The sequence below is a fragment of the Schistocerca americana genome, chromosome 2, assembly GCF_021461395.2.
Source record: "Schistocerca americana isolate TAMUIC-IGC-003095 chromosome 2, iqSchAmer2.1, whole genome shotgun sequence".
Taxonomy (NCBI): Eukaryota; Metazoa; Arthropoda; class Insecta; order Orthoptera; family Acrididae; genus Schistocerca; species Schistocerca americana.
The window spans coordinates 927,185,364-927,208,808 of NC_060120.1; the positions used below are offsets into that span (position 1 = coordinate 927,185,364).

Consider the following 23,445-nt stretch of genomic DNA (forward strand, 5'->3'; position numbering starts at 1 on the left):
ATAGGTTTTGGGAAAGTCACCCAGAACTGCGAGTCAGGGGATACTTACCATACAGGATGAAAAGTTGGTCTTTTAATAATTCCTGAAGGAAACTGTGCAGGCAGCAACGAAAGCTCCACGTGTAGAGAGTATGGAGGATACCAGTCCTCCAGCAGATGAAGACTCACTGCTACAGGATGCAGAGGCTGAAGGATCCTACTCCACGAGATCTACAGAGGCATCGGCAGTCTCCCTCTGTTGGTCCATGGAGTCCACGACAGAAAAACCAGTGACACGAAGGTCGGCTGGGCAAGAATATCACGTGGCAACACCATCAAAGAGGATCGCCAAGTTGGCAAAGGAGAAGACCATTTTTCTTTAATTGACTTCTTGGAGCCTTTAAGGTTGGCAGAGGAAGACTCTGATGTCTGTTGGCTAGAGGGACATAGGAAGTGTTCGAATGAGTATTCTTTGTCCTTTCCAGCCTGCCGGATTACTTCGCCCTGCGAGGCGGAAGTTTTATGGCTTGTTGCATAGCTGGAGGAGGAGAAGTTGCTGCTACCATGACACTGGGCGATTTTACAACCATGGTGCTGAATTTGAGGTCACATGTCTGTGTGGCCATGTCCTTCATGGAGCAAGACGTAGCAAGACTAGTACTGTAAGTGCCAGTTGGTAGAACACAGGGTTTGTGGCTGGCCAACACTTGCGAGCAACCAGGTAAGGTACTTTTTCCTTCGCCCAGATCTCCAGGACAGCCCGCTCTTCGACATACACAGAACAATCTCAGGAGAAGGCAGCATGTCGCCATTGCAGTTGATACAGCAGGGAGGAGGAGGCAGGCATTGCTCTCGTGAGCATCCCTACCACATTTGGCCGTGTGTCAACAGGACATTCGAGTGTGGTTGTGATGACGACACTGGTAGCACCACATCGGGCTCAGAATGTACAGCCTGACTGTGATAATTTCAGAGCCTGCTTTTATCTTTGATGGAAGCACCACTCTATCAAAAGTGAGAAAATCAATGTGTGTTTGCACTAAGGATGCATCCACTATTTTCATCACATGATGAACTGCAATGACACCCTGATCAGTGACGTACATTTGGATTCCTGCCTTGGTCAGACCATCGAGCAGCCACGTGTAAATAACACCACAGGAAGAATTCAGCATTCAATGGGTCTCAACACGAACAAGGTAGCCACGGAGGAGCGAAGCTGCAAGCAGTAGTTGTGCTTGAGAATCAGAAGTAGTCAACAAAAGCAAAGTGCCATTTTGTAAACAAAAGCAACATTTCACAGGGTCAGCAATTGCATCAACTCCTTTCTGAATGATAAACGGATTTACCAGAGCAAAGGACTGACAGTCTTCAGTACATGAAATCAAGAGGAACCGTGGTGCAGCTGGGACTGTCTTGGAATCATTAGCCTCCTTCCATTTACATTTGGTAGACGTTGACCGTGAAGATGATTGGCTCATTGCGAGAAAATCCCCCATGATTGCCAGCATCTCTGATAGCATGCTCCTTCAAAGTGGGGACTGCTCTCAGGAAGAGGCATGCCCACCTTAGGTGATTGTTCACAACTCATGTCACACCTGCCAAACACTTAGCCAGCATGGTAGCTCAGCGTGTTCGGTCAGAGGGTTTAGCTACCCTCTGTAACAAAAAAACTGAGTGAACGAATCAATGATCAAACTGAACAGGCGTCATCAGACGTCTGCCACGAACAAATTCAATGAACAATCTAGAACAAAATGAGATAAAAACACCTGAAAGAGGGAGCAATCGGCAATTTGGGAAGGTAGCATCTCAGGCAATCACCCCTCCCTGGGCCCGGCCTGTACCAGGAGGTACGTGCGAACCCTACCTGTCAACCTGGGGCTGGGAATTGTGTGTTACCTAGTCACCTCTTACACATCAAATACGTGGGCTGGCCTTCAGGAGAGCACAGGGAGGAGGAGGAGGAGGAAGAAGAAGAAGAAGAAGAAGAAGAAAAATGGGCGCCTAGGCACAGGAAGAGTAGGAGAAGGGGAATGAAGAAAGAAAAAAGGAACGAAAAACAGTGAATAGACTGTTCTGATATCGGCTACTGAATGAGCAGAACACTTTTCCAAAAACATCCCAGACATGTTCCCCAAGGGAGAAGAGAAAGAATTGCTAGAAGACAGACATACAGCATGGAAGGGAAAAGATGCTGCGAAAGTTGGGGCCCCGTGGTAGCCAAACAAGAACCTGCCAAAGAATGGTAAACCCCCTGGGGCCCTGGGGATTGCGTTAACAGCTATTAGAAAAAGTACACTTAATACGGAACTCTGTGGAATGCCGTTCTTCTGGGTCAGCAGAGATCTGAGAAAAGTGCCAACATGGACTCCGAATAACTGGTGGGAATAAAAATCTTTAGGGGCCCCAAAGGCCCCACTCATGAAGCATAAGGTTGGTTGGTTTGTTTAAAAGAGGAAGGGAAGCGAATAAACTGCGAGGTCACTGGTACCTTGTTCCCAGTAAAATAATTACACAAGGGGAAGAAGAAAAGAAAGGAGATGTACAGCACAGTAACAGGAGAAACGAAGAACCAGAAGATTGACAGAAGGACAACCAACACTAGCACGGACACAACAGGAAAAGAAAACCACAGAGAGAAGCAAGAAATAGGTAGAAGGGATAAAAGCAAGAGGGCAGATGACAGTGGCTGGCTGACCACGAGAATAAAAAGGAAAAGCCAGCCACTCTGTGACGCATTAAAACACCCATCCTAAAAGCATTAGAGTGGAGGACACAAAGTGACAAAGGATATGCATTAAAACTTATATAGAATGATAAAACCCACAGTCACGTATAAAACATAAAACTAAAATAGCTGATGAGGTGTTGTCAGGTAAAATTAATGGCAACGAGTTCAGTAACTGAAGAGTCCGACACAGGGTGGACAAAGGAGGACAGCTCACCAAGATATGGGCCACTGTCAGCCGGGTGCCGCACTGACACTGAGGTGTGTCACCACGGCACAGGAGGTAGCCGTGTGTCACCCAAGCGTGGCCTGCAGAGAACCACAGAGTCCCCGCGAGAGGCCTGCAAGGAGGACTGCCACACATTCGTAGTCTCCTTAATAGCACGCAGTTTCTCGTGCATGCTGAGGTTATGCCATTTCGTCTCCCAAACCCACAAAACCTTGCGGCGTAGTACTGAAAGCAGGTCAGTTGCAGAGAAGCTGATCTCCATAAGCGATTTTCACCTAGCTTGTTTGGCCAGCCTGTCAGCAAGCTCATTGTCTGGGATTCCGACGTGGCCTGGGGTCCAGACAAACACCACTGAATGACTGGACTGTTCCAGGGCATTGATGGTCTCCTGGATGGTCGTTACCAAAGGATGATGATGGTCGCACTGGTCGATAGCTTATAGGTTGCTCAAGGAGTCAGTACACAGAAGAAATGACTCCCCAGGGCATGAACGGATGTGCTCAAGAGCACGAGATACAGCCAATAGCTCGGCAGTGAAAACACTGCAGCCATTGGGCGAGGAATGCTGTTCAATACGTCGTCCACAGACATACGCGAAGCCGATGTGACCATCAGCCATTGAGCCATCGGTGTAAACCACTTCCTAGCCTCGGTACATATCAAGAATCGAGAGGAAGTGGCAGCAGACAGCTGTGCGGTTAACTGAGTCCTTAGGGCCATGTGAAAGGTCCAGGCGAAGCTGCGGCCTACGTGCGCACCATGGAGGTGTATGTGAATGGACCTCAAGCATAGGTGGTAAAGCCAAGGACTCCAGTTCAGAAAGAAGGGATTGGATACAAACTGCAATTGGAAGTCCTGACCTGGGCCACTGATGCGGAGATGAACCACTGTGGGTGGGAAAAGGAAACGGTGATTCGGATGCGCAGGAGAACTACGAACACGTGCAACGTAATTGGCCAGCAGTTGAGCACGCCTAACCTGCAATGGAGGGACTCTGGCCTCCACAAGGATGCTGGTCACCAGACTCATCCTAAAAGCCCCTGTCACTACGCAAATGCCACAGTGGTGCACTGGGACGAGTAAAAGCAATAGCCGTCAAACCATAAACCAGACTCCCATAGTCACGGCAGGATTGAACAAGGCCTCTGTAGAGCTGCAGCAGCGTAGAGCGATTTGCATCCCAACTGGTGTTGCTCAGGTAGTGGAGAGCAGATGTTCCGCTTAAGCTGATGAAGGCGAGGAAGCCAAGTCAATCAGGCATCGAAAACCAATCCTAAGAATTGACATGTCTCCACTACAGTCAATGGATTGTCATTAAAGTAAAGTTCTGGTTCTGGATGAACGGTACAACGCCAACAGAAGTGCATAACACACGACTTTGTGGCTGAAAACTGGAAACAGTGGGCTAGAGCCCATGACTGCGTCTTGTGGATGGCTCCCTGTAGGAGCCGCTCAGCAACACCAGTACTGGTGGAGCAGTACGAAATGCAGAAGTCATCTGCATACAGAGAAGATGAGACGGACAGCCCTACAGCTGCTGCTAGACCGTTAATGGCCATTAAGGTTGGCGTCTGGAAAAGGCTGCTCGGATGGCAGACTCGAGGGACACAAGATTATCAGTGGTTGAGTGACCCTGGCACAAACCACCCTGATATGGAGCCAGTAGGCCATGTGACTCCAGGATCCAATGAAACCGCCGACACACCATACATTCTAGCAGCTCACAAAGAACGTTGGTGAGGCTGATGGGCCAATAGCCATCCAAATCAAGCAGGTTTTTGCCGGGTTTGAGCATCGGAATGATGGTGCTCTCCCGTCACTTCGATGGAAAGACCCCACCGCACTTGTAGTCAGATGAGGGATGTTTGATCATCTGACTGTGGATCCGATCTGGCCCAGGAGCTGTGTCAGGGCAATCTGCAAGGACACTGATGTGCTCCATGTCAGTAAATGGGGAATTATAGGATTCACTGTGGCGTGTAATGAACAAGTGTGTGCGTCAGTAGGTAACACGCGATTTATGTAACACCGGGAACACCTGTTGGGTTCTGGTACCTGAAAGCACACGTGAGCTTTGCCCAGACTTGAGAAGGTGACATATGCCACCTAATGGTCGAGACATCTCTTCGAACACTCCTGCTTCTGTCGTTTGATTAGTTGGTGACCACGGGCAAGGAGCCGTTTAAAGGCTATGAGGTGCTCCATGGAAGGGCGCAGCTGTAGAGATCGCCGATGCTCCTTAATTGCTTCAGCGACTTCCGGCGACCACCAAGAGCTGCCTTTTGCCGGGGGTACCCAAAGAGTGAGGGATTGTGTTTTCTGCCACAGAAATGATTGTTGTAGTCATCTGCTCAATCACCACATCCATGTTACCGTTTGAGAGAGATTCAACGGTGACAGCAGAGGTGAAAGTTTCCCAGTGCACCTTGTTTAAAGCCCATCTCGGCAGGTGTCCATGGGTTTAACGCCAGGGCAGTTACAGGAAGATAGGGAAGTTGTCACTACCACACAGGTCATCATGTGCTCTCCAGCAAATAGATGGGAGAAGTCCTGAGCTGTAAATTGATAAATCAATGGCCAAGTAACTACCATGAGCCACACTGAAATGTGTGGCGGCCCCAGTATGTAAGAGGCAGAGGTCGAGCTGAAACAGTAAAGTTTCGACATCTCTGCCTCGGCCAGTATGCAAGGTGCCACCCCAAAAGGGGTTATGGGCATTAAAAGCTCCAAAACGTAGGAAAGGTTTGGGGAGTTGATCAGTAAGTGCAGTTAATACATTCAGGGATACTGCACCATCTGGAGGAAGATATACATTGCAGACAGTTATTTCCTGTGTCATCCTTATTCTGACGGCCACAGCTTCCAGATAGGTTTACAGGGGCACAGTTTCACTACAGACGGAGTTCAGGACATAAACACCTGACACTCAATTATAGTCGCTACAGTTACTGTAGTATACCTTATAGCCACGGAGGGCAGGGGTCCGTATTGCTGGGAACAGAAAGCAGGTGTAAAGCTCAACAGTTGCTGTAGCTCAGCCAGGCGGTGGAAAAAACCGCCGCAATTCCACTGGAGGATGACGTATCATGAGACTGGGAAGAACATAGGCGGGAAGCTTCAGCCTGCCATTTCCAGAGGAGGAGGGCAGCTGGATATGAGGCTGACTCATGCCATTGCGAAATGGGTCGCAAGGTGTTCTGGAGGAACTGATGGATCTATACAAAGGCCACCTGGAAGAGCAAGGTCAGCAATGAAAGACTGCCACTGACAACCTTCGAGGTTGCAGAGTGTAGCCCATACAAATGATGAAGGAACAGAAGAACCTAGAGAGAAGACAAAGCGTTCCCAACATACCCATTTGCTCTGTTTTATTAAGTAACAGGCTTTTGTTCAAAAATGTTGGAAGGTAATAAGACTGACTAAGATGAAGTGTGCCATTTTAAGATGTTGCAAGGTGCAATGACGATCACAAATAGTGGTGGCAATGCCCATGCCCCACCATAGAACTGGCTGACAGTGAACAGGGCCCATCAAGCAGGGAATGGCAATGCCAGCAGCATGGATTAACTTATCGGACAGATCACAGTAGTCCATCAACACAACTTGACAAAGGTGAAAACACGACGTGGGAGGTACATAAAGGCCAATCAGCATCGTGGAAAGCCCAGCAAAACAACCTGCAACCTGGTCAGCGAGAGGCAGGATGGGAATGAGAGAATCAACAGGAATTGGTCAAAAGGAAAGGAGAAGAAAGTGAAAGATCAATGGCAGAAAAGGTGCCTTATGCAGCACTAAAATGAGTAGGGAACCATCATTCAGAAGGTACAGGTCATGGCAAGAAATTGGTCAATGAGGAGCCCCCAAATAGCTGAAGAAGCACAGCCCCAAAAGGCGTGATGAGTATTAAAATCTTCAAGGAGGATGAAGGTTGGTTGGTTGGTTTGGGGAAGCAGACCAGACAGCGTGGTCATTGGTCTCATCGGATTCGGGAAGGATTGGGAAGGAAGTCGGCCGTGCCCCTTCAGAGGAACCATCCCGGCAGTTGCCTGGAGTGATTTAGGGAAATCACAGAAAACCGAAATCAGGATGGCCGGACGCGGGATTGAACCGTCGTCCTCCTGAATGCGAGTCCAGTGTCTAACCACTGCGCCACCCCGCTCGGTGAGGATGAAGGGATGGAGGGATGGAGGAGTTGCTGAAGGACGGCAGTTAGGGCAGCAGATGCAAGTGAGCTCTCAGGAGGGAGATAAGAGACTGCAAACCGTGATGGCAGAGTCAAGTGGACCGAACAGCAACCACTTCCAATTGGGTACAAAGTGAGATCCACGTACCAACAATATCTGTATGGACCAACCTGCAGACACCACCAGAAGCCATCAAAGGGCCCCCCAAAAACCCCCAAAAACAGATGGTGAGTGAGCATAAGTGAAATGAGATTTCTGAAGAATGACAAGCTGCTGCATAAAAGATAATTAGGTATTGCACCTCTCAGAGGTGATAGTAGTACCCATTATAGGTCCACTGAATAATCAAGGAGCAGGTATCCAAATGGGAGGCAAACAGGTTGGAACCAATCACTCTGCCGGGTCACCATCCGTCACCAACAACAATGGGGTGACATCCGTAAAGAAGATGTCACACTCAGGTTGCGAAGGGTGGAGATGACACCTCCGGGGGCACTGGAGGAGGAGGAGGGTGATCTTGTCCTTTGACTTATGTTTCTTCTCCTCCTCCTCCTCCTCCAGTCGAGGAGGGCAGGGCACAGAGGAAGAGTAGGCTTCTGCAAGATCCGGAACTGATAGAGAGCAGATGACATTGGGACAAACGGACTGTGATATGTGGCTGAGTTGTAGTAGAAGGTCTCCAGCCTGAGAGGCACCGGGGAGAGGTATCCCGGGAGAAAGCCCCATCACTGGCAGGCACCAAAGAAGGGGGCACTTCTTCGGCCAGGGAGGAGGAGCAGCACCCGGAGGGGAGTGCGTGGGCACCAAAGGGGAGTGTGAGAGGACAGGGGAACAGGATTGGGTTAAAGAAGAGGGAGGAGGGGAAAGTACGAAATGGGGGCAAAAGTAGAAGTCATCGACACAGGAAGAAATCAGTCACATACGGGTGAAGGAACACAGGGGCTCCCCTCATGAAGTGGGTGTCCAGTCACCACAAAGAGGGTCTACTGTACATCAGGTACATACATCCCCAAAATGCAAGCACCAAAAGCACCTCATGGGTGGTGAGACATATGGCTTCACATCAAACCGGTAACACATAACCTTGACTACCTCTGCGAGGCTATCTCCCTCAAAAGCTAGAATGATGGCACCGGTATTGAACTGTTGTCCTTACAAACTTTCTGCACACGCCAAACAGAATAAACTTCCTGTTGCTCCAGATTGGCCCAGAGTTCCTCATTAGTTTGAAGGATGAGGTCTCTATGAAAAATGACCCCATGGATCATATTCAAACACTGCTGAGATGTAACAGACATCAGGATGTCACTAAGATGATGATCACAAGCACAGAGATCTGCAGATTGGGCAGCAAAACTAGTTCTGATCAACAGGGAACCCGATTGTGTCTTACTCAGAGACTGCACTTCACCAAACTGGTCTTTGATATTTTCCAAAAAACATAAAAGCTTTGTGGCGGTGAATGTGTCCCTGCCCATCCAAGAATGGACCAGGTAGCAGAGAAAGTGTTTCATCCCAAGCCGGCAACCATGGCCCTCCTTCCAGGGTGTAACCAGGGAAGGGAAGGCCACAGAGTCAAGAAGCAGCATTCAATGATACCTGTATTAGAAGGGGCTCAGCCAAATCAGTACATAACAGTTCCACGACATGGACGGTTTACTTGTGCTGGTGACCTAGAGAGATGGAGGGGGGCTACAGCAGGGTAGGAAGAGGGGGATGTGTCCCTGCCCATCCAAGAATGGACCAGGTAGCAGAGAAAGTGTTTCATCCCAAGCCGGCAACCATGGCCCTCCTTCCAGGGTGTAACCAGGGAAGGGAAGGCCACAGAGTCAAGAAGCAGCATTCAATGATACCTGTATTAGAAGGGGCTCAGCCAAATCAGTACATAACAGTTCCACGACATGGACGGTTTACTTGTGCTGGTGACCTAGAGAGATGGAGGGGGGCTACAGCAGGGTAGGAAGAGGGGGATGTGTCCCTGCCCATCCAAGAATGGACCAGGTAGCAGAGAAAGTGTTTCATCCCAAGCCGGCAACCATGGCCCTCCTTCCAGGGTGTAACCAGGGAAGGGAAGGCCACAGAGTCAAGAAGCAGCATTCAATGATACCTGTATTAGAAGGGGCTCAGCCAAATCAGTACATAACAGTTCCACGACATGGACGGTTTACTTGTGCTGGTGACCTAGAGAGATGGAGGGGGGCTACAGCAGGGTAGGAAGAGGGGGGAGAAATCCACACTGTAGATGCTAAGGAGGGAGTTCTTCCCCAAATGGCTCACACTAAGAGCAAAAATTTAAAAAGTGGAGCACAAAACCCACAAAGTGACCAAAAATGCCTAAAAGGAAAAATGAAAGAGTAAAGGAAAGGGGAACAAAACCACAAGGAATACAGGAAATCAGGTGGATAGCCATATTAATGGAAGTAAGAACACCAGGAGAGGGGAAGGAGGGGGAAGAGCAAGGACGGACATGGAGAGGCACAGGGAAGGAAATGCAGCTCTGGAGGGAAGAATGGGCTGCAATTTATTCAATGTTTACATTTTGATAACACAAGGAGAAGTAAAATAAATAAAAAGAATTAATTCTTATCTGCACTGCCTATTTCGGCTACTGTCACATGTGGTACCACTGCTTTTAATCACAATTGTCACCATCCTAACAGGACGGCTTTGAAACTTATATCTTTGTTGTCACATACATTTGCCTACTTCTTCTGAGTATGATGCGATTTCTGAGGTTGTGGTTACTGTGCAAACCAAGAACACGGCTGTTTTTTTCTGAAAACATTGCGGATTTTGCTTCTACACTGACGTGAGAATGTTACAGAATCTCCTGCTTCCAAAGATATCGTCTTCATGCCACTCTCCCACTGCTTATGTAAACCAGCAGATGGCACACACCCTATCATTCCCATCATATCTGACGTCGAGTGTCATCTGGGACTGCTGATATTTTTAAAAATATTGAAAATATGATATATCAGTATTTAAAAAATGTCATTATCGGCACTTAATATATAAAAAAAAGTATCAATATAGCGACAAAAAAACATCGATGTTCTGGTCTATAAAAATATTGCCTGCACATTGTAAATATAATGCCAGTTTTAGAGCCATATATTTAAGTATTGATTTATTTAAATTTATTATTAGACATTCTGTATGTCAACAAGTTAGCAACCTGCCTATCTCTCTCCCCCCCCCCCCCCCCCCCCCACACACGAAACTAAAAGGAAAATGATGCACATTCACACTTGGCAATGAGCACTTTGCTAACAATGGTAGTTGCACGTAAGTGGCACAATAAAAGGTGTCTGATGGGTCCGCTGTTTGGTTTTGTCGCATATCTGATTTGTCCCTAACACTTCATATTGACTTCATGTTTTTTTCATTTCTGCCAACACCAGCGTCCTAGCAGCAGTTGTCTAAAAAATGGTGTAATTAAGTTAGACACTGCAGTTTCTGTTGGTAGCACCAAGCGCAGAGTACATTAGCGTTTCCCCTCACACCACCCACTGCAAAGACCAATGTTGTCATTTAGATTTTTTTATCATTTTTTGAAGAACGTTGATGTGAAAAAGCAACACACTAGTTGCATTAAAAATTGTTTTTCATTGCAATGTGTGCTATTTCTTCACATCAGAAATTTTGTTATTCTATCCCTCCCCCTCCCCCCCTGCCACACAGTGCAACCTTACTACTACTACTACTACTACTACTACTATTACTATGCGCCACTTATACTTGCTTCGCACAGTCAAAGAGAAGCAGAATTATGTTCGACTACAATTTCAAAAGAACCATTTCAAACATTTAACAAAACCTGCGAAAAAAATATAATACAAAATAAGAATATTGACACTCAAGATTGGCATTTTGATACTGACATATCTTGGCCAAAAACATTGCTGATAAAGTCTCACTATTTTTTGGAAGAAATATCAATATACCAATATTTTATCGCCAGCCCTAGTGTCAACAACACTGCTGCATGACATACAGAAGTATGCCACTGGCCCCAGTCTAGACTTTTAGCATCTCTTGCAGAAATTTCAGCTTTTGTCAAGTATTTGTCTAATTTTAAACTCAATTCGATTCAGAGTACAAATGTATTCAGGCAATCTGCAGTTTGAAGAAGCAGATGTTCATAAAACACCAACGTACACATTATACATTCCCATGGCTGGCAGCACAATGAAATTTGCTGTGCACAAACTACTCCCCTCCCTGCATTCATTGTTCTCAGCCAAGCTGGTGTCACTGATCCCCCTTCCCCAACCCTTTCATAGTGCTGCTTGTGTCTGTATATGTGTGGATGGATGTGTGTGTGTATGTGTGTGTGTGTGTGTGTGTGTGTGTGTGTGTGTGTGTGTGTGTGTGCGCGCGCGCGCACACATCCATCCACACATATACAGACACAAGCAGATGTGTGATGTCTGCTTGTGTCTGTCCTTTTTTCCCCCTAAGGTAAGTCTTTCCGCTCCCGGGATTGGAATGGCTCCTTACCCTCTCCCTTGTAACTCACTTCCTTTCGTCTTTCCCTCTCCTTCCCTCTTTCCTGATGAGGCAACAGTTTGTTGCGAAAGCTTGAATTGTGTGTGTATGTATGTGTCTGTCTGTGTTTCTATCGACCTGCCAGCGCTTTCGTATGGTAAGTCACATCATCTTGCAATGTTTCATTATTTAAATAGTAACTGACCAGTTGCAGACTTTCCAAAAACATCAGTTATGATGGATGAAATTAAGTTAAGCATTTCTACTTCCCAGAAAGTTAGCAATTCCAGTTACATCACAGCTAAATGTAAACAATAAACAAATCCCTGGCGAGTATTTTGATGACTATTATGTACATACATTGTAAATTATCTAAGAAAATGCAAGGGGGGATACTACATGTAACTTTCAATGCTTAAAATTCTATTTTCCCCGTTTTACATTTTACAACATTTTTTTAAGGTCCCTTGAAAAGTGTAAAATCAGGTTTCACTGTATCTTTAAACAGTTCAGTCTGTATAAGTAAAATTAATATATTCAATTTGCTTGTGGTTAATTAATTCATTTAAAAAGTTATTTTACATAACTGGGTGCAGTTGTCAATGAGAGTGTTATGGATTAGATTTGAGTTTGTACGTCTCCTTTTACAAGTACTATCAAAATGAAATCACTGAGACAGAATGGAGTTTTGATACAAATATCATAAAACTTTAGGCTCATTTTTGCTTGTTATTTAGGAGGATAATATGTTTTAGGCATTGTTACTTCTTGGAAATTTTGAGAAGTAGGATTTTATTTAGAAAAATTTCTGATTTTCTCTCAATTTTATCACAAGAAATGATGAATGGCTGAAATATGGATGTTCCAATGTTTCCAAAGTGAAACCTCCTCCTTGAACCAACTGCTTTTTTTCCTCCGTTTTTTCTTGTATCTGTTGCTTATTACAACAAAGATTGATTTTCTGAAAAAAATTTACAATTATATTCCAGGGTGCAGCAACCACCTCCTTACAACAATCTATTGTTTACTTTTTGCCAATTTCTTATTGTGTTCATTGCTTACTATGACAGTACACAATTATATGAAAACTTTTAAAATTGTGATTTTTTTTTCCATTTTGTTGGGACTCACAAGGTTAACTATTGTTCCTCGAAAATCCATTACACACTACTCTAAAATCTTTGGAGTGTGTTTTACCTTTTCCTATGGTCCACACAGATGGAATATTCTAGGAACTTTAAATGGGCAGCTGCCTGCTTCTACTTAGACAGTTTAAGCCATAACTGGTGATCTCCGTCTTACACACTCTCCTTGTAAGTCATGTATGACTGGTAAAGACAATTTTTGAAGGGGCATTAGGAGGAAAGAATAAAGCACAACCCAGACTAAAATATCTTGACTAATTAATAATATAAAAAGGCTGCAAAAGTTACAATTGGCTGAGTAAACTAGCAAACACATCATATGCTACAAAATGGCACTAAAACCTATAGATTGATTACAGAAGTAGATACTTGACAGAACCACAGACAAAACCCACATAATCTTACTAATACTGACAGCAAATACATATCTTTATTCACTGACATAATCTGTTCTTAACTTTTCTGTAACTCACTTCAATTTGCAGACAATTCATACTACAGATACCAGTTTATGTACACTGCTGCTTAAAGTACAAATTATGTGACATGTTAATATCATATTCACAAGTTTTTTATGTAATGCCACCCGAAACCCTATCTATCTCACATACAATTAGCTCATTTCATAATGATATCATGCCAATATTACTGATCATAATGTTTAACTTAATAATACTAATGCATTTTCATTAATTATTCCCTTCCATTAAATGTAAATGTCATGTATGATGAACTGTTATCTCCTTGTTGCAAATTACTGTGTATTAATTATAATTCTAGGTGTATGTTCTAAGGTATGACAAATGTTGGTGAAATGTTTGAAGTAATTGAGTTCTATATGACATAGTTTCAATCAGGAAGCAAAATATTTATAACAGCACTAATTCACTTTTTTATTTTAACTTTTTCATATTATAACAAGAGTTGAACACTCGGGTAAAATTACTCCTGCACAGGTGATTGGACTCCAACAACCATCAAATACTGAAGTAGGCTAAGGAAGGAACTATACCTTTTTCTGACAGCCTGGCGAGGTGACGACAACTGTGGTATCAATGCAGTAAGTATTGTTGTATGAAAACTGAGCAACAGGCCACCAAATCTTGAAAGCAGATCAGCCAATATGTCCAAAGCTTCCAGCTGAACAGACACGTCTTCCTTCTGAAAATTGGTTATCATTGTCAGCCACAAAATTGGACCAAGTAAGTGCACTCATCCATACAGACAAAGCAGCAGGCATGCGCGCCCACACAAATAAGCGAGCTTAAGCATGCACACAGGGAACAGTATCACCCTTATTACCTGACAAACCAAACTGAATATTTGGCGAGGATGGTTGCAATTTTGTGTTTACACTTGAGAAACAGGAAGGACAGGTAGTAGCACCATACACTCCAGTATTCTTGCAAGTGGAACATCGCCACAAGCTGAAAGTCTGCACATAAATACCCTGCATAGTACAATCAGACTGGTCCTTTCAATTGATAATATTCTTTAGACACTATCACTTTGCCAGCATTTATCCACAGAATCCATACTTATCTAAATAAACCACTGCTCATTTTAATTCTTATAGCTAATATGTTTGTAAAAACTTCATTTAATTTGCCACCCTCTCTTTTCTTTGCGCACAAAGAGTGTGTGTGCACGCGCGCGCAAGAACAAAGTATGTTACCAATGTTTCTGTAATGATTTCCACTCTCAAAATTATGAATTTTAACATAATAAATGAATCTGAATGTACCTGCTGCACATTAAACACGAAAATTCTATTTCTTTTCTCCACGTCCACTCTGTACCCAGTGTAATAAAGGTAATTATCAGCTGTTATAAAAAAAAAAAGCTGTTCAACAATACATGGAGACTGAAAAGAAAAAAAAAAAAAGAAAAGAAAAAAATCTTTACAGCAGTACCTAACCCTTGGGACTCTACACATGGTACTACTACACTGCTTTGCAAACTGTAGTCTTTTACTGGATGGTAAGTAAATTTCTCTCATTGACGTCTTGACCAAAAGCCCATCAGGCTGAAAAGCTTTAATACTTATAGATGGTACCTTAAAAAAGATCACGATTCAGTCCATTCTCCGATTCCCATCCCCACATCCTTCTCTTGTCTGAATTTCTTTGCTAACTTTGAAGTTCTGCGTCATATAAGCAAAATGTCTCAGTAAAGTTACTAGGCCTATTTCCTTGTATCATTCATTATGTTGTAAAAGTTGATGCCAAGTAATACATTTATCCAAATGGTCAAATTCATTCTCACTACTTTTTCTTTGTAGTAATTACTTTAAATCCACTCATCTTAGCATCATTTCCCATCGATTATAATTTGCACAACACCCACTTGCTCAGATTTAACCTTCTACTTGCACATTCCGTCACCCTTTCTGCCTGCACTGTCACTGTTTCTCATCACCAATAAATTTAATTTTGTTAACAGCACACTTCCATTGTCAGCTAACAATGTTTATCATTTTCAAGTTAATCCTGACTGTACCTAGTTACACAACCAAGTTCATTCTCACTAAAGGCAGCAGGTCACTTTTCTGCTTCTTTCTCAGAAGTTCATCTAAAAACTTTTGTAACCTTCACATGAGCCACCCCACAATGCAGTCAAGTTACCATGCCAAGAAAGGAGCCAAGGAGACTTCATGGCTAAAGTCTAGATTGGGGACCACAGCATTCACAGTCTTATTTCTCTCCCATGCATAGGATGACAATGCATCAGTTTCATGTAGCCAATGGTATTATCATTTCACATAACCAGTAAAAGAGGAGAAAAGAGACAATGTTTTTCTAGTGCCAAAATTGAGACCGAAAAGTGATAATTTGGTTGACAGTTGGCAAAACCAGTGATATATAAAATAGTAATAAATTTTGCCTCTGAACCTTGTGGTGACACAATGATCTGTGGCATGGCCCGAGGTCTAGGCTTGGTTAGAAGTTGACAATTTGGTTGTAAGCTGGCAAAGCCAACAACTATGATATGACATGCATTTGACAAAATTCCTCTGTCTCTTGCTACAGAACACATTATCTGCCTCTTTCTCCCTCATTGGCTGCTTAGAAACAGCAGCTGACACAGCCACTTCCATCTCCATTGTATCTCATGGCAAGTGCTGACAACACTGCAGCACGAAACATGTAAATATGTTACTGGCCTCACTCTAGACTTTTATTGGTTTCATTGTTGTAATGGAGATTTCCCGTCCAAAAATCATGATTTAAGTTTTCAGTGGTTTGTCTAGATCACTTCACCACATTACAGTATGCCCAGTCTTTGATGACCATGTCATTGACAAGACATTTAACAGTTACTACTTCAGCAACCCATGTCCAAAGCAGTGCAAACAGTTTCAGGAAATAGTTGACTTCTTCGCACCTGCTGAACTCCCACCCTGTCCTCAATTCAGCACAATAAAACTCTCATCAAATGTAAAGTTATCTTTTAAGACGATTAGAGGATCCCAGTGCATAAGGATGGTCCACAAGGAAATGTAAACAATGCAAAAAAATTATATCTGTTAAAAATTACACAATGTACTTATAAGCTCGCCTGTCAAGCAATAAAAATATATGTAATTGCAACTTTAAGAGCTAAAATAAAAATTTAGAGCACACGAACCAAAGTACTCACCTTTTCTATGGCACTACTGAGACGCCCCGTTATACGTTTACAAACATTCGTGGCTAGTGCACTTGAGGCCAAAGGCAATTCACTGATAACTGTCTTTAGGCCTATACTGGAAATATCTCTAAGTTGTTCTTTATCAGAGACCATGTTCCCACACAGGGCATCTACTATTGTCTCCACTTGATATTCTTTCACTTTGTTTACTAATGGTCCCAAGCTAATAGTAAAAATAAAAAAGAAACATAAATATTTACTTCACATTATAAAAAAATTACAGAAACAAAGAAGGCATATATTCTCACCACTTCACTGCCAAATTTTGAACTTCTCCATTTTTATCTTCTAGTAAACGAAGCAGCATTTTTACAACTTTTCTTTCTGAATCATCATCTAACTTAATACTATCTTTCTGAAGTTCCGTCATAAGGTCATTTGTAGCCATAAACCTGAAATCTTTATCACTTGACGTCATCTGGAAATAAACATTATTGAAAATTTATTTCTTGTAGTAGTAAGCAGCAGTCACTGGAATGTACTTATGGTATAAGCAGCTCTTGCAGCATGTGCTGATGTTGGCAATGCGTTGATGTTGGTCAGCCAGTTGGGGTGGATAGTGTACAGTAGCCAATGAGAGTTGCCAATGATTTCTTCCAGCATAAGATATGAATTGATTACATTTGTTTCCAAGATTAAGGATATCAGAATATTTTTTACTGATATGGTTATTATAAATTTTAAGGTTCGTTAATGATTTTTATATTAGTTCGCTATTTGACTGACCTGTAGTGTAGCCTGAGGACTATGTTAGGATGGAATGTGAGTTTAGTCAATAAAAGTTATTCTGACAGACTGACCTGTAACATGTCCCAAGACCTAGGTTTGGCTGGACTGTGACAATTTGCTTGTGAGTTAGCAAAGTCACCAAATCTCAATGCAAAAATATAATTACCATAAAAGACTGATATGTAGTGTAACGATAGATATAAGCTTGTAATTGCAATAAACTTTATTTATTTCAGATTTTGTTGAAAAGTGCGACAGCGTAATTTTATTCTAAATGAACAATGTCATAAACAGAACAAGCTATTTTCAAAGCCAAATCATTTGATTACCTGAACTGGTTGTTGTGTCACAAAACTATTGGAAAACAGCAGATTTGGTAACAAGAGTTGTACACTGGACGTACAAAAGCTCTGTTCTTTTAAGCTTTTAAAATACCCTACCAACTGATGTATCTTTTCATGCTTCGTACGCACATAACTGAATACTGATGCCCAAAAACTGGAACAATAACCAAGGATATTGCCTCCGAAACCTTAGTTTATGTTCATACACCTATGCACTATATGTCTTACTTTTTCTTTACACCCAATGGCCTTTTTAAACATATTAATCTCACTAAATGTCTATTAGCTGATGATGCTAATGTCCTGATTTAGCCAAGAAAGACTGAAGTCGACAGCAGTATTGGATGGCACAGTTCTCAGAGTACACATACAAAAAATATCCACGGAAATTTGCTGTGAAAATACAGGAAACTTTTTGCGCTCTAACAAGGGAACCTCCCCATCGCACCCCCCTCAGATTTAGTTATAAGTTGGCACAGTGGGTAGGCCTTGAAAAACTGAACACAGATCAATTGAGAAAACAGGAAGAAGTTGTGTGGAACTATGAAAAAAATAAGCAAAATATATGAACCGAGTAGTCCATGCGAAGATAGGCAACATCAAGTATACTGGGAGTCAAGGAGCGCCATGGTCCCGTGGTTAGCGAGAGCAGCTACGGAACGAGAGGTCCTAGGTTCAAGTCTTCCCTCAAGTGAAAAGTTTAATTTTTTATTTTCAGTTTATGTGACAAACTCTTATGTTTTCATCACTTTTTTGGCAGTGATTATCACATCCACAAGAAAACTTAAATCGGGCAAGGTAGAAGAATCTTTTTACCCATTCGCTAAGTGTACAAGTTAGGTGGGTCAACAACATATTCCTGTCATGTGACGCACATGCCGTCACCAGTGTCGTATAGAATATATCAGACGGGTTTTCCCGTGGAGGAATCGGTTGTCCTATGACCTTGCGATCAAATGTTTTCAGTTCCCATTGCAGAGGCACGTCCTTTCGTCTACTAATCGCACAGTTTTGAGGTGTGGTCGCAAAACACAGACACTAAACTTATTACAGTGAACAGTGACGTCAATGAACGAACGGACAGACCATAACTTTGCGAAAATAAAGAAAGTAAAATTTTGAGTCGAGAGAAGACTTGAACCAAGGACCTCCCATTCTGCAGCTACTCACGCTAACCACGGCGCTCCTGAGCTTACAACCCTCTTGATGTTACCTATCTTGGGCATGGACTACTGAGTTTGTATATATTACTAATTTTTTTCACGGTTCCACACAACTTCTTCCTGTTTTCTCGATTGATCTGTGTTCAGTTTTTCAAGGCCTATCCACTGTGTCGACTTATAACTACATCTGAGGGGGTGCGATGGGGAGGTTCCCTTGTAAGAATGCAGCAGGGTACAGGTGTAAGTAACCTGTTACAGAACCTCAACATTGTGCTAGGGTCTAAGAAAATTAAACTCTGTTAGAAATAAACAGTGATGGAGCAGGCATACCATGCACAGCACCATTCACTGTTCTGCTATGTACTCGGCTACTGGGGACTGCTAATCATAGTACAAACATAGGCTATTTCGAACAAAAAAGGAACACTGACAACATGGGGCAACAAAAATTGGTATCTTGTAAATATCACTATTAAACTCAACATTTATTTACACATGAACTCATGTTGTCCAAATACCACAACCTAATAAAAAGTAGTAAGTTAATTGAGCTTAATTATATACATGTCACTCTGTACAAGTGGACAAAAAATCTCCACTAACATCAGAATAACAGCCTACCATTATGGTGGAATTTATTCCGGTTTCACACTGAAATTGCTCAATGTACACATCTATAATCTGAAGAGTTTTAAATGGTCCCATTAACAGCAACTTGCCCGAAACGTCAGTAGGCCTACACATAAATAAATAGCTCCTGTACAACATCATACAAAATGTCTCAGGCACATATCCAAACATAGTATATTAAATCTGAGAAATACATTTAGTGCAGAGTTAAACATAAATCAAACAATGACATAACTTAAGTCAACAACATTCCTTCGAAAAATGAGTAACTCATTACAACGGGTTGCTTTAATCAGAACGCTGAAAGTTGAGTTCTTTCTTATTTTCCTTACTTGCATGTTAAATACCTTGATTCACTTCCCCAACACTAAAGTTTGGTAGAGATACAACACTAACATACATGTTGCACAAATCGGGTGAACACTAAGTGAAATTTTATGCAAATACCTGCTTCCTACATCCATTAATAAAATAAAAACAATGTATGTTCCAAACCAAAGTCTGAATGTGCAATATCCCATGAAACATACTTCGCAAGATGTATATCTGAAACGTGAAACTAAACATAACAAAAACTGTCAAAATGTAAAAAGAATCTGCCCTTGCTGGAGACACAAACCACAACATGATAAAGCAATTCATTTTTATCTTTATTCTGAATACGACTGCCAAAAATCAGGAAACCTGTCGCTAGTTTGTTGCAAGCCAAGCTAGTAAAAACACAAACCTGATGAACATTTACTTCAGCCGTTTATACACTTACCTTCTCCAATAAATTCGCAATCTGATAGGACACACTCGCCATTTTTGTGATTTAATTATGAACTGCCAGACAGAAATATTTGGGTTTTAGAGATATAAAAAAAATTGAATTTATGAATCTTTTACTAAGTTTTCGACAATCACCCGGCGATTCACTGCCCACAGATCTACATCACAGGCAGAGATTAACTGCGATGAAGCAAAGAAGTGTTTTGAGAAATACAAGCCGAATGACAAACGACTCGGTAACGATCATGAGAAATACACCGTGGCGCTAACGTGACAGCATATTTCTAAGTGCTTAGATTAGATGAGTAACTACCTACCATACTTCAAGATTATTAATACTATTTACGACTTAGTCCTCAGAGTTCTGAAACAAAATGTGTAAAAAAATAAAATAGTATGTTTATGAATGAATGAAATTAGTTTCATCCGGTACCAAATAATCCACTCCTTACCGAGCACCAGTACCTTTGTAATTACACGCTATCACTACACAAAGTTAACATTAAAAAGTGTAAGATGATTAAAATATACAACTGGGGATGCTGCGGTATCTGCTGCTTCCCACATTTAAGTCTCAATCTCTTTCTGTTCTCTGGCGCATATATTCTTTTTCCCAAGATATTCGTGGTTCTCAATTTTGTTTTAAATATCTGCTGTCAATCAGACTTCTTGTTGGTTCCCAACCACCGTATCACATATCTGTATCACTGTTAAGTACTTTTGTTTAAACATACAAGATCATTTTATTTTTATATAAATTTTCTTCATTTTTAAGTGTTTAAAATCATGATACCTGTCATACTTGTCTAAGGTAGTCCATACCATTACCATATAAAATGATAATTAATGATAATATCCTGTCATACGACCTCTACATAAAGTTAATGATTGCAGTCCTCTACAATTACAATAATTAGCTGCAACAGGTAGAAGACAGAATACATGGTTTGTTGGTGGTGCAGATTTTGATCGAAATAAAATCATGCTGCAGTTTTCTTCTTCGACATGCCAGTATAGAAGCATTCACAGAATCAGCTAGGTGAAAAATCCGTGCAATAGGCTCATTTAATCAATCAATCAATCAATTCCTTCTACTTGTCTGAAGACAACATTGATGTTGCATAAGACATCGTCAAGTACAAGTTATTTCGTTGTGGACAACAGAATATAATGTTACATATAACTTACATAAATTTTAATTTATTATATTAAACTTACATAAATTTCAATTTACACTTTTATATTACCCAGTTTATAATATACATAATTTAGTTCACATTACAGTTAAATCTTTTATAGCATTACATAAAAATTCCTGAACATTATAGAAAGTCTTTCTTTTTAGCCATGATTCCACCACCATTTTAAATTTATTATGGGGCAGTTCCTTAATACTTTGTGGTATTTTATTCAGGAACACCTTGACAATGTGTGTAAAATTGTTTTTGGCCTTGGATACTCTAGTCCAGGAGACATTTATCAAATTTCTGTTCCTCGTTTCATAAGTATGGACATTAGCCCTAGTTTCATACATGAGAGCATTCTCTTTGGCGTAGGCAAGAACTCGCAGTGTGTACAAGCTGGGAACAGTGAGCATTATGTATTTGGTGAAGTATTATTTGCAGGAAGTTGTGTTTTGTAGACCGAAAATGCACTTTACTATTTTCTTCTGCCACAGGAAGACATTCTTAGCCCCAGCAGAGTTCCCCCAGAGTATTATCCCATAGTTCGAATGTGTCTGAAAAAATGCATAATAGGCCATAGGGAGAAGGTCTTGATTGAAACAGCTTTTTAATTTGCTTATCAGGTACATTAATCTTGATAATTTATTACAAACTTTTACTGTCAAAATGGATTCCTAACAATTTCACTGACTTTTCCTTGAGTTTGTGCAGGTCAGTGTCAAGGTTCCTGAGGGAGGAAAGTATGTGTTCTGTTTTATTATCATTTAGCTTTAAACAGTTCCCCCTGTCATCTGCATACATCACTACTTTACATGGCACCATATTTGGCAAGTCATTTACATATATAACAAACAGAAACGGTCCCAGCACAGAACCTTGTGGGACCCCATACATAACATTCTGAAAATCAGATTCTTTATTTGGATTTATGATCACACTTTGTTTTCTTTTAGATAAATATGAGCTCAAAAATGACAGTTCATTGCCTTTTATTACATAATGTCCTATTTTGTTTATCAAAATATTATGTGAATCAGTGTCAAAGGACTTGCTAAGATCTAACAGAGTGGCATACGTATGTTGTCTATCCTCAAAGCCATGTAGAGAAGATAACACAACATTTTGAATGGCCTTAATTGTAGACAGCCCATTTTGAAACCCACACTGAGCCTGGTTTAAGAGGTTATTACTTTAAAAAAGATCATTCAATTGGTTTTTTACTACATTTTCAATAATTTCTGATATTATTGGGACTTTTGCAATAGGCCTATAGTTTTTAGGTGCGTTTCTGTTTCCATTTTTATGCACAGGCAATATGGTGGTTAACTTTAAGCTGTCTGGAAATACTCCTTTTGTGAACATAAGGTTTATAAGGAAATTGGAGAGGCCATAGACATCCTCTGTTCTAAAGTTGCACATCTTGGAGACAACATCTATTATTTCCTTAGGGCCAACAGTTATACACCAGGTAGTTTCTAAACCAGCATTAGGTCCATCTTTCCATAAAATGGGCAATCTATCTGCATTTCTGTGATTAGTACTTGCCTTGACTTCATTGGTCATAGAAAATTTTCCAACATTTATGAAGTAATTATTAAGCTCTTCTGCACTTAATGGAATGGTTAATTTTCTGTGGTAGTCCTAGTTTCTGTTTTAATTACATTCCACACTGCTTTGCATTTGTCACTGGAATTAAGAATGTAATGACCATTGGCCTTTTTTAGTTTCAAGAATCTCCTTCCTGTATATCTTTTTTACTTTATCATAAGCGTGTTTAGAGTGATTGTCTCTGTGTGATTTTTCATAATACACTCTTAGTAAGATCCTTAATTGATGGGGATAGGGTATGTAACAGTTGCTGGAACTTCTGTTCTGGTTCTTGGTATGCAACCAATTTGATTTTATTTTGAGTGGGCAGCACTCATTAAAGATATTTCCAACTGTACGTAGGATGCAATTTACATATAAAAGCCGACTTAGGAATTTTCCTTTGTGTGAGACCACATGTAGAAGATCATGCGCCGATTTAAAGTTCTAGATTCGCATATTTTACTGTTCACGTCGTTTCTTCGTTATCTTTCATTGATTGCATCAGTACCTGTTTGTATTGTCATACATTGTGAAATTTCGAACATTCGTACTGATATCGTTAACTCTAGGCTTAAACTTAATTGTG

The 23,445-nt window shown here is 41.5% G+C and overlaps 1 protein-coding gene across 1 annotated transcript in view; it reads right to left on the reverse strand.

Moving 5' to 3' along the window:
• The window catches only part of LOC124595975 (cullin-associated NEDD8-dissociated protein 1), a 159,454-nt gene extending 139,200 nt beyond the window's left edge, over positions 1-20,254 (reverse strand). The window contains exons 1-4 of the mRNA XM_047134918.1: positions 20,078-20,254; positions 16,697-16,866; positions 16,398-16,611; positions 13,771-13,919 (exon numbers count right to left, since the gene is read on the reverse strand). Of these exons, the coding sequence (XP_046990874.1) occupies positions 13,771-13,919; positions 16,398-16,611; positions 16,697-16,866; positions 20,078-20,119 (575 nt within the window). The 5' untranslated portion in view covers positions 20,120-20,254. The remainder of the gene's footprint in view (positions 1-13,770; positions 13,920-16,397; positions 16,612-16,696; positions 16,867-20,077) is intronic.
• Positions 20,255-23,445: the final 3,191 nt, after the last annotated feature.